General features: G+C 41.3%; 1 protein-coding gene across 1 annotated transcript in view; it reads left to right on the top strand.

Annotated features, from left to right (window-relative positions):
• The first annotated feature begins 4,230 nt into the window (after positions 1–4,230).
• The window catches only part of LOC307024374 (voltage-dependent T-type calcium channel subunit alpha-1G-like), a 229,603-nt gene continuing 220,940 nt past the window's right edge, over positions 4,231–12,893 (top strand). Inside the window, exons 1-2 of the mRNA XM_079658439.1 lie at positions 4,231–4,755; positions 5,794–6,063. Of these exons, the coding sequence (XP_079514565.1) occupies positions 5,801–6,063 (263 nt within the window). The 5' untranslated portion in view covers positions 4,231–4,755; positions 5,794–5,800. The remainder of the gene's footprint in view (positions 4,756–5,793; positions 6,064–12,893) is intronic.

Here is a 12,893-nt window from a genome sequence, read left to right as displayed (position 1 = left end):
CGGTACACTGACTCATAATTACTGTATTGTTTTGGATCGCGTGTGGGATAAGATAAACTGACATTTGCTTTTATTTGTTATTCGGCAGATAAATAGAAACGTGAGATGAGAAGTGATCAGCTTCATCACGTGAGTGTGTGTTCAGTGTGTGTTCAGTGTGTTTTATATATTGAGAAAAGTAGAAAATAACTAACAAAGGAAATCTCTATATTATCAGTAACGTCCTCATACTGCTTACATGTATGAGTTTGAACCATCTGTTATGAATGGTGAATGGACTGTTCTTGTTTTTTCAGGTTTTTTGAGTGGCCCTTTTTTAATATATTTTGGAGGGAAGGGAACTAGGCAGGTGTGACACTGTCCTACACAGGCCCTGACAACATACAGTATTTAGTCTTGTTGATATTTAATCTGTATTTCTGTATTTGTCTTTGTTTTTTCTCACTGGTGTGAAGTGGGTGGAGTTCAGGTTGGTTTGTAATGCCATGTTTGCATGTGTTGTTGAAAACGTCGCTTAAATCTGATTGAAGTGTCTAAACGTCATAGATCAAATCTGTCTCTTGTGTTTTAACTCAATTTGTTTCTTATGTCAGAATAACAGTCATGGTTTTGAATCTGAATTTACATTAATTTTAATGTCCCAAATCAAAATATGATGCCAATTCTTGGGGCCATTGTTTGTCAAATCTGCTCAAAGAACCGATTCATCTGATTAAAGCAGATTATCTACATTTTAGAGCGTTAAACTTGTAATTAATAGCACCTCCAGATGTTTCTCTCCTGCCTCTTCCCCTTAGATACTGTTACAGATAAACACAGTCATGGTTTTCAATCTGAATATCCAGGAATTGAAGTGTCCCAAATCAAAATATAATGCAATTTTTCGACCTATTTGCTTGAATTGCCGGATATGTTTGTAAAATCTTGTAAAAAAACAATGATGTTAAAGGCAGATAAGCTACGTTTTAGAGTGTTAAACTTGTAATAACAAACACCTAAAGATGTTTTTCTCATGTCTCTTAACTCTGACTGCTTCATATGTATTATTACAGATAAACAGTCGTGTTTTTGAAGCTGAACTTCCATGTACTTTAATGTCCCAAATCAAAAATATTATCAATAGCTGCCTTTAAACGATAGCAGGTTTGCTGGCGCTGAGTAAAGGAATGGCTTCTTGTCCGGAGTGATTTCCACAAGGTTAAACAGAACATGAGAACAACAACTTCCTGACCACGAAGATCATATTAAACTGGATCTGATTGTATTGATAAAAGGAACCTGCGTGACATATTTCCACACGTTGTCAGGACTGTTTTCGTCGCTATTTCCATGTTTGCTTTGTTGAACTATTCCCCTGTTTTTGAAAGAGATATCTCATGAGAGAAAAGCAGCTTGTCAAATGGCATGTTTACCCACTCATGTGCTTTAAACCACAGAACTAATGTGTTATGATCAGTGGTGAGGAAGCTCTGACGGAGATTTCAAAACAAATGTTCTTGTAGTTTTGGCTTAACCGTGTAGTTTCTAGGCTGCAAAGGCCAAACAAGCTGAAAAACAACCGATACAAGTACAAACAACTCAAATGATCATGTCATTACTTCTGCAGAACCAAAACAAATCTCACGAATATCAAATTAGTAAAACACTGCAAGGATTTTTGAAACACACTCTTCCCCCCGCCTGAAACACCTCCACCTACTTCCTGACATCACGTAACAATCGTGCTCCTATTGGCCAGCGCTCCAACACATTGTACGTGATAGGCTAAGGGGCGGGACATCTCTAAGCGGTTGACCAATCACAACAGAGCCGGCCAGCTAACCAAACAGAGCAGACTGGGTTCTGGTTTCAGACAGAGGGTGAAAAGAGGTGCTGCAGCACAGGCAGTATGAGAACAATAAAGAGCTTTTTGAACATTAAAGGAGACATGTCAGTAAATACGATATGAACCTGAAAATGAGTATTATAGAGCCCCTGATTTAAAGCTTCAAACATATTCATTGTTAAAATGTTATAGTCAAGTTGTGCTAATGCTAAAGGCAAGCCAAGGCAAGTTTATTTATAAAGCACATTTAGTCATGAGGGCAGGAGCTCCAACAAGCCGTGTAGGAAAGAGTGAATACACACACTATACAGAGATGCTGAATGAGAAACCAATGTGAGTTTGGAACATTGAACAATGTAAATCTATTCTAGTAGACCTCAACAATGGAATCATGATCAGTAGAAATGGCCATGACATGGGACCTTTAGTGCAACAGCAACCATTTCACCCTCTGTCTGAAACCAGAGCCCAGTCTGCTCTGATTGGTTAGCTGGCCGGCTCTGTTGTGATTGCTCACAGAGATGTCCCGCCCCTTAGCCTATCACGTACAGTGTGTTGGATAACTAGCCAATAGAAGCGTGACTCTTACGTTATAATGTCGCAGTTAGAGTAAAATACAAATAGGAACCTGTGTGTGTGTGTGTGTGTGTGTGTGTGTGTGTGTGTGTGTCTGTCTGTCTGTACAAACAGTGCTGCTGTATAAAGTCCCCCCCCCTGGAGAGACCACTCTCTCTGATAAATTGGGGTCCTACCTGAAACCGGCCCTCCTCTAGCAAACATAATTCATCACCTGCTCATAAGAGCTCGCCTTGGGAAGTATTGACTCTCCGAGGCTTTGCTCCACTTTATGAATAATGGATGCGTAATTGTGTTGTTTATTATTGATGAAGGCCGTGTCTGTAGATTTAGCTTCACGCAGAGCTTTGTCTTAATTGTGTTTTTGTATTGTGTGTGTCCAGAAGAGTTTCTGCCTCACAAGCAGAGCTGGATCAATATGTGTTAACGAGTACTTTGTTAGGAGAGCACACAATTAAACAATCAGTCTAAACAAGGGACTGTGTGTGCATGCTGTTGTTTATTTATTTACATTTCAGGTCAGGTGTGTGCCACTCCTTATTCTTCTTCTGCTATAAAGACAATGTCTGCTCAGTTATTGAGGACACAATGCATTTATCACTATCTTTTATTGGATCGTTTTTTAAGTAAATTGTTTTTTCTTCCACAATGAAGCACTCAATTTGAAATATTTGTACATACTGTATGTTAAATATGTAAATAAAGGGTTTTGGAAACTCTTCTTCTTCCTTCCTCTTCTTCTTCACACCTTCACAATGAGCCCAGGTGATGCATTTCTGCACATAAGTTGTGACAGATGCACTGGGAATGAAATTGGTCCTCTGATTGATTTGCCATTCTCGCGGATCAATGATCATACAGTACACTGTAATGAAAATGGTGTGTGTGTGTGTGTGTGAGGCAGAAAAGCCTGGGGAAACGTCTTCCCCTAGTGGCCACCAGCAAACATGCCAGAACACTTCTTGCCTGGGGTTCCCACATCTGGCAACCCTTGATAGAACATTACATATTTCTGTGTTTATATATAAGACAATTTCCCCTTTTTCTTTCACTTTAGTGGCACATTTGTAATGACTGAAAGCCTTTGTATTACATGTTACTTGTTAGACGCTTTTATCCAAAGGGACTTACATACTCAATACTGTGGGCCATCCCCACAGGAGCAATTTGGGGTGAAGTGTCTCAGGGACACAACGACATGCTGACTGCAGTGGGGTTTGAACCTGTGACCCCCTGACCCCAACACCAACTCACAACCCACTGCGACACACACCTCAATATACTCTATTTTAATTGGATAGTGTGAGGAAAAGCACATTTAGCAAACTGTGTGTACTCTTAAATTAATAGTATTTAGTATGTAAAAAGACAAAACATGTTATCATTGTATAAATAGCTCCAAGTTCTAAATATAATGGAGTAAAAACTACAATGTTTTCCTCAGATATGTAGTGGAGTTTAAGTACAAAGTAGCAAGAAAGCTAAACTAAAGTACAAGTACAACATAAATATACTTTTACTGTACTTGAAAAAGTCACATTGCTCCTTGTGGCAACTTTCCCCTCAAACATTCCCTATAATAACTTATCCACCAATCACAGAGCAACGCAGTCGTTCCCTCGCTTCTGATTGGCTGCGGGTTGACAATAAGATTCCAGCTGTTTGCCCCCCCGTCTCCCCGCTCTCACACTTAGACTGACACGTCGCTCAGCCAATGAGGAGGCAGCAGCGAGTGAGGGCGCGCTGTGATTGGCTGTGAGCCGCAGAGGGAGAAGTTGGACTCTCCATCCAGCTGTGAGGCTCTTGATGGACGGAACCGAGCGAACTCAGTCTGCACGAGACACCAGCGCGAGCAGGAGTGTGTGTGCAAGCAACAATGGAGCGGGGTGGAGTGTGTGATATTTAGAGGAACACCAAAAGGTTTCTGAGCGGCAGGATGTGCTGCAGCATCTCCATGGATCTTTAAAAAACCCGAAAAACCGCCTGTGGATGCTCCGAAAAGTCCTGGATATTAACATTTAAAGGAGGAAAACGTGGGAATATTTCACTCTTTTTCAGCTTTTTGGGGGTTTCTCTATCAGATCTGTGGAAAAGGAAGGGATTCTAAAGAAGTTTTTTTTGCGCATGAGGCTGCAAACACACATCTCGAGGTTTCCTTTTTGTATTCCCACCGGGGGATGGTTGTGAAGTGTTGATTATTAAAAGCCTGGAAACTATACTGTCCTCCAGAAACCCTCTCCTCTCCTCTCTTTCTCTCCACTGGGTTTTTTCTTCAGGCTGGTGTGGACTTTACAGCCAAACTGATCATGCGATGACTGAGCGCGCTTTGGGCACATCCAGCGAGTCCATTACAGGTAAAAAAAGAAAGAAAGAAAATATGCTCTGATGCGCTTATTTTATACTCAAAGCCTGGCGCAAATGGTTTGTCGGTGGAGATGACGTTTGGAGACGCTGTGGCATGCTATTGTGGCAGAATTGGGATTGTTGGCATTGCTTCTGATGAAATGGAATGCGAGCCCTCCTTGAATTTTTGGAGGCTCCATTATATAAACCAGCCTTAAGAAAGCAAATGTGTCCTTAATATGTAGCATTTCTGTTAATAAAAAAACCAACTTTTGGAGCATATTCATTGTTTTAAATTATATGTATGCAACCGTTTTTCGAGGAGGTGTGCGCATATTTCCCCCCCAAAATAATCACTCACTGCTTCCTACTGTTGCCTGTTCCAAAATGTGCATCAGGGAATGTTCACCTCGTGCACATTTAGAATAAAAAATCTGCTGCAAAATGATAAATAAATGTGCAGATTGTCCTGACTCTTGCTTTGCAGATACTGTCCGCTTTTTACTTTCTGCGCATATTTACCCAAAACGACCACCACTGCTTCCTAATGTTCTTACAACAATGTGCAGCATGCAGTAGATGTATTTTTGCACCATTCAAAAATAAAAATCACAAGTAAATGTGCAGATTTTCTTGACTCTTGTTCTGCAGATAGGCTACTGTCAGGTTTTTACTTTCTGCGCATATGTCCCCCCAAAAACGAACACTACTGCTTCCTACTGTTGCCTGTTCCTACAGAATGTGCAGCAGTATATTTTTTGCAGCATTCAAACATAAAAATCACGAGCAAATGTGCAGATTGTCTTGACTCGTGTTCTGCAGATACTGTCAGGTTTTTACTTTCTGCGCATAATTTCCCCAAACGACCACTACTGTTGCCTGTACCTGAACAATGTGCAGCAGCAGCAGCAGCAGCAGCAGTACAAATCACGAGTTGTGCAGGTTTTCTTGACTGTAATGCGCTTTGCTGTGCAGATACTTAAAGCATTGCGCGGCTGTCAACTGTATTTACTGTATCTAATAAATGTGTAATCGCCTCGCGCTTGCAGGAGGTGAATGATGGCTGAGGATGGGGGAAATCCGGAGGGTCTCTCCTCTCTGAACCGGACTTTCCTCCGGCTCAACGACCTGTCCGGTGGATCAGGAGGAGGGGGACCGACGGAGGAACCGGCGCCTGACCGGATCTCTGCAGCCGGGGATGAGGCTTCTGAAGGCGGGGATGAGAGCCTGCCTTACCCCGCTATGGCCCCGGTGGTCTTCTTCTACCTGAAGCAGACCACCAGACCGCGGAGCTGGTGTCTGCAGATGGTCAGCAACCCATATCCTTTGATACTTTAGAGATATTTAAGGAGCCATGGAGCCCCCACCTGTGGCAGGTAAGTGACACCTGGTTGCAGCTCCTCCACGTGACCTCAAGTTATTCAGATGTGTGTGTGTGTGGGTGTGTGTGTGTTGTGATCTACTTTGGCTTTTTGTGTATTCTTTATTTGAACGAGCTTCATGAGATTATATGAACAACTGATCTGAGGTGTGTTTTTGTGAAATATCTGAATTGGTGTCATTTGAGCTGGATCTTTTCTAATGATTTCAGACAAGATTTATGACCAAATATGAACAAATGGCCGGATCTGAAGTGTGTTTGTGTGGGACTCAAATGTGTGTTTTGGTGTGTATTGGATCTTTAATCAATACGTTGTATAATTGGTCAGCTTGGTCTTCGTAGATTTGTCTTTCTTAATTTAAACACACTTCACTGGTAAACACACCATGTCCATGTATGACATATATGAACCAAATAATGTGTTTGTTTGACTCAAATGTGTGTGTTGGTGTTATTCGAGCTGGGTCTCTAGGTAGATACGCTACTTTCTGTTGGTTCTTAGTCAATTCATCGTCCAATTGATGGTCCTGGAGAATTGCATATTGTCTGTTTTCATGCTTACGCAATACTTTTTAAGAAAATGATGAGAACTTGAAATGGTAAACTCAAGATTTATGACCTAATAGGAACAACAAGGCAACTTAGTTGACAAACTTCCTATTGGTCTCGATATATTTGTCTTTTTTATGCTGAATGTGTTATTTCCAAGAAACAAAGAACACTGCACTGGTCCAGATGTATTACCGATGAACATACTGGTTTGATCTGAGGTGTGTTTGAGTGTCTCACATGTGTGTATTGTTCTCATTGGATCTCTTAGTCAGTTCTTGACTAATTGGTCGGGTTTGTCTTTATTGATTTAGTCTTTTTCTCATGCTTAAGGACATATTTGTAAGAACCGTATAGCACTGGAAAACACAAGAATTATGATCTAATGTGGGCACAATGACCTAATCTGAGGTGTGTTTGTGGTTCTCATTGGAGCTGGATGTTTGAGGGTTGCAAACTTTTCATTGATTCACTTACTAGTCATTTTTGGTCCAACACTATTTGTCAGTTTTTCATACTGAATGAGTTATTCCAAGACATCTCTGGTAAACACAAGATATAAAGTGGTTCTCTTTCTCGATTCTCTAAAGAAACTCAGTTTTTCACATCTGTCGATCAAACCAAATGATCAATTAGTCGCCAAAGCACTTTCTTTGAGTGCCTTTGTTTTTGGATCCTATAAACTGGAATAGACTTATGATGGTGTTCTACCCAACTGGATTGAACTATATATAAATATCTGTGTTTGTTATTTTGCAATGAAATATAACTGAAAAGAAGGTGTTTCGTTTTGTACCTCATTGCGGTTTATTTGCTGGATTATTTAATGACTTTGTGTGACGGAGCGGATCACATGAGTGACTGACTCCGCCACTGACAGCCGACACACGCACACACGCACACCAAACATTTCGGAGAAAAGACGGAGGCGGATCCCTTCCGTGTTTTAAATTCTTGCTATGAACCATGCCATTTCTTATTAATTTACGTTTGTTAATTATGGGGAATGATTATGTTAAGAGGTGGTTAACCTGTTTATGTTTGGGTCGGATTTTTATGTTGAAATGTGGTTTGGAGTTTAATCGTTGTCACCTGTTGACGGTAAGCCTGGTGGGAGGGGCTAGAGGTTAAAAAGGGACGGTTTTGGCCCTGGAGGATGTTACTCGGAAGAATGTTGCAGTAAAGGCAACAGCTGGGACATGTCTGGGAGTTTGTTGCAGAGAAGGCAACACCTGAGCATGTTTACTCTGAATGAGTGATGGACGGCCTGTTTTGGTCTTTTATTTTGTTTGTTTAAGGTGTGCTGTCTCGTTATTTTTTTGTTGCTGTTATAAATAACGTTGTTTTTAGCTTAAAACAACCGACTAAGCCATGTTTCGAACGGACAATTAGAACCTCGTCACAGTATGGTTTGACTTAACTATTTGTGTTCCTTTTTTTGATTATTATTTGTCATACTTGTTTCTGACTGGCACCCAGAGGTGTGAAGTAGTTGAGTACAAATACTTTGTTACTGTACTTAAGTACATTTTTCTGGTATCAGTACTTTACTCCACTACTTATTTTTCTGACGACTTTTTACTTTGACTTCTTACCTTTTGAACACAAATACCTGTACTTTCTACTTCTTACATTTTAAACACAAATACCTGTACTTTCTACTTCTTATATGTTGAACACAAATACCTGTACTTTCTACTTCTCACATGTTGAACACAAATACCTGTACTTTCTACTTCTTACATGTTGAACACAAATACCTGTACTTTCTACTTCTCACATGTTGAACTCAAATACCTGTACTTTCTACTTCTTACATGTAGAACCCAAATACCTGTGCTTTCTACTTCTTACATGTTGAACTCAAATACCTGTACTTTCTACTTCTTACATGTTGAACCCAAATACCTGTACTTTCTACTTCTTACATGTTGAACCCAAATACCTGTACTTTCTACTTCTTACATGTTGAACTCAAATACCTGTACTTTCTACTTCTTACATGTTGAACTCAAATACCTGTACTTTCTACTTCTTACATGTTGAACACAAATACCTGTACTTTCTACTTCTTACATGTTGAACACAAATACCTGTACTTTCTACTTCTTACATGTTGAACTCAAATACCTGTACTTTCTACTTCTTACATGTTGAACTCAAATACCTGAACTTTCTACTTCTCTCATTTTCCAAACAGGCTGGTTCCTTTAGTCTGAATGTGTGTTTGGTGGCGTGATCATTATTATTTAGAGTCATTGCGTGCCTATTGATTTGAACACGATCCGTGTATCCATCATTTCCTGGTCTTCTCTAAAGAAGAGGGACCAATGGAAACGTTGTCATGTTGCCGTTGTTCAGCATGGAAACATTCATTAGCTAACAATGACATTATTGTTCTATTAATATAAAGGGAGGTCAGGTACTCTTTAAAACAGCTGCTAGTTATGGGTACTTTTTACTGAAGTACATTTCAAAGCCTCTTTACTTTCACTTGAGTAAAGAAGTTTAGTCAGTACTTCTACTTTCACCAGAGCATTTTTAAACACGAGTATCTGTACTTCTACTTGAGTAAAGGATGTATGTACTGTTCTCAGTGTCTAAGAATGTCTGTCTTTGCGGTAACCATATTGTCCCCAGACATGTATGTCGTGCTTTGATTCCTCGGAGCCACGATGGATTATTGATACCGAGGGATGGCACGTTATTGGTCCAAAGTGACCGGGGCTACAGTGAGGGGCTGAGAGGTATAATTAGTTTATTGATACGCACTCGGAGTGTCAGATTATCGAGCGGCGGTGGCGCTTCCTTTAGTCTTTTCACGCCACCAAGTCTTATTGAATGATTCCTGCCACTGATGTGTGTTATTGATTCCTGCTGTCAGTGTACGCACCTGATTCAGATCTCTGGAGAGCAGAGAGGAGACAAAGGAGAATCTTTCTCTTTCCTTATAACTTAAATATCTGCTATTTGTCCGGAAAAGGGCTGTAAAATATGGAGATAATCAAAGTTTTTCTGACAAAATACATCAATAATTTTGTGGTTGACTATACCTGCTTTAAGATGTTTTATTTATATAATCATTCGTTAAGTAGACCACCACAGTCCTGCTATTACACCTGAAGCTAGAACAGTCCGGTAAGTTCAGAGAAGTACATCACAACTTTTAGAACCAGGCAAAGACAACAATATAATCCAAACCAAAGACTATCTAGTCTGGAGTTCCCCTTTCACACACGTAGCTCACGAAGGGAGATTTTCTATATCATTCACTGGAAATACTCCGTTTAGGTTGGGCGAAAGCGCACGCAACGTGACGTCAAACCAGATTGGTTTTTGGGATATTTTTCGGGCAAGTTTGGTTCTGCCTCTTACCTACAACGTTCCTGAATAATAATAATAATAATAATACATCATATTTATATAGCGCCTCTCACGAAACCCAAGGTCGCTTTACAAGTCGGGTAGGGGGGGGAGTAGGGGAAAAGAGGCAGACAGGTTAGGGGGGGGGGGGGGGGGGGGAAAGCCTTGGTGAAAAGGTGCGTTTTGAGGGCTTTTTTGAAAGTGTCCAGGGTTGGGGCGCTGCGGATTTCGGGGGGGAGAGAGTTCCGGAGGCTGGGGGATGCTACACTGAAAGCTCTGTCACCGAAAGTCCGCAACCTGGTGCGGGGGGTAGAGAGGAGATCCTGTCCACACGATCGTAGCGTGACTCTCTCCAGTAAGACCTCTTTGTATGGATGACACTTTCTCTTGGCGATCACAGTGTGTTTTCTTCTGGTTTCACGCTAGACTAAATAGAAAACGTCATTACCACGCCCACCTTCTCCCCCGAACCTCTCTACTTATTGATTATACAATGCTCCGTTTGGCAAAGGGCGCATCATGCATGCAAGACAATAAGACATGGATTACCCCGGATTTGTAATTTGGTCATAAAGTCTCCTGATATCAATGCCCTGGGTCGGCTCTTAACAAAAGTTCCTGAATCTCTTCATTAAGACATTTTTGTTTACGTCTTTGTGTAAATGACCCTTTCTCTTCACCCTTTGGTGTTTGTTTTTTAATCGTCTCACACAATAGAAACATCACAGTCACACTTTATGCCGTGAAATGAACGGACAATAAGCAGCACTTTCCCGACACGAGCTTAATCGGCTGTTGCATGGTGTTTTTCCACGAAAGCTGACTGGTGTTTGACGATGTGTGTGTGTGTGTGTGTGTGTGGCCTAGCATTACAATCCTTGTGGGGACCTAAATATGTTTACACAGTCACATGTGGGGACTGGCTTCCCTTATGGGGACATAATGGAGGACCCCATAAGGGGAATCATTAATGTTAGTGGGTGAAGACTTGGTTATGGTTAAGGTTAGGATTAGTCTCCAGGAAATGCATGTAAGTCAATGTAATGTCCCCTGAAGTGATGTATACATGGTGTGTGTGTGTGTGTGTGTGTGTGTGTGTGTGTGGTTGTGTGTGTGTGTGTGTGTGTGTGTGTGTGTGTGTGTGTGTGTGTGTGTGTGTGTGTGTGTGTGTGTGTGTGTGTGTGTGTGTGTGTGTGTGGCACAATTTGTAAATAAATAACTCATTTTTACTGATATAACAATTGTAATTTGATTCACGATATTGGAGGGGATTTATCATTTTGTAATAATACTTCTCATTATCTTTGAATAAATTAGTATGATTTGTCTTTTTAAGAAATATGTAACAAACAAATACAGTCTGTTGAGTTGAGTCTGTACCATTTCCAGAGCGGTATCTCTGCAGCTCCACAGCACTTCATTCAAAACGTATTTAAACACATGTATACCCTTTACCAAATATGTTGCATTTGTCGATTTATACATTGCACCAGTCCAAACTGCGATTTTGACAACATTTAGATTATTCGTGCAGCTGGGTGTAAAGCGCTTTGGGGAGGGTGTGTGTGTGTGTGTGTGTGTGTGTGTGTGTGTGTGTGTGTGTGTGTGTGTGTGTGTGTGTGTGTGTGTGTGTGTGTGTGTGTGTGTGTGTGTGTGTGTGTGTGTGTGTGTGTGTGTGTGTGTGTGTGTGTGTGTGTTAATGTCAATGGGATTGCCTCTGCTCTTCCTCCCCTGTCTCCTCCTCCTCCTCCCTCCATGCTTTCTGCCTCACATTAACCCCCCCCCCTCTCTCCTCATTTGTCTGTGTTTTGATTGAGATGTTTAGCCTGTCCTCCTCTTCCTTCTCTTCCTCCTCTTCCTCCTCTTCCCTCAGGAACGTTGTGCGTTGATTTCCTTTCCTTCTTCCATCTCTCGTTCTTGTCTTTATTCTGCCGCCGCGGCTGATTTCCATGTCGGTAAATGTCAAATCTTTTAAAAGGTCTTACAAATAGACTTCTTTAGCCCCTCGGGGAGCGAAGGCGATCCGTCAAACTATTATCCGAGTCAGGGGGACTCAAATGTATTCTCTACATGGACCCCCCACTGGGACATCAGAGCATTCCTGTTTGATAGGAAAGAGACCCATGACCTATTGAAACCTCATTCTGTTGATCTTTTCTCTATATCGTGCAACTTCCTGTGCAGTCGGGAATCCCTTTCTAAACAGGCACATCCTCGGTAAGCCCTCGTCAGTCTGGAGCAATTAGGACCCCCGGATACTCGCTGGGGTATTTAGGGGTCCTAATTGAAGACCCCTGGGTTGGGCTCTGAGTGAAGTGTTGCCCAGCAGATCGCCTGTGTGAAATCCCCTCTGCTGCTTCTGCTAATGATTCCTGCAGTATGAGAGAGAGAGAGAGAGAGAGAGTGTGTGTGTGTGTGTGTGTGTGTGTGTGTGTGTGTGTGTGTGTGTGTGTGTGTGTGTGTGTGTGTGTGTGTGTGTGTGTGTGTGTGTGTGTGTGTGTGTGTGTGTGTGTGTGTGTGTGTGTGTGTGTGTGTGTGTGTGTGTGGATGGGTGTCAAAAGTGCTAAAATGCGTGTAATCCTGAAAGCTGTATTGCAATCAGTTATAAAATTACCAAGGTGTACGATAATGATCACATTTGTACGATCATTTCGCCGTTTGTACGATGTCTGATTAACAGGTCGTAAAGCTAAGTATTTCCTTGATTAATTGTTTGCTCTTTTAAACGTCAGAAAGTAATTAAAGGCCTTTTTTTCTCCTTTAGTCTAAAACCTGAAGACATTGAATTTGTGTGACAATGATCTCCACTCATTCGCTCAAACAACGTAAAGTCGCTCAATTTCTGTCTATTCTTTA

The sequence above is a fragment of the Notothenia rossii genome (genome assembly GCF_949606895.1).
Source record: "Notothenia rossii genome assembly, chromosome: 11".
Taxonomy (NCBI): domain Eukaryota; kingdom Metazoa; phylum Chordata; class Actinopteri; order Perciformes; family Nototheniidae; genus Notothenia; species Notothenia rossii.
The sequence above is the reverse complement of the archived record's forward strand: the minus strand, read 5'-3'. Positions and strand labels throughout refer to the sequence as shown.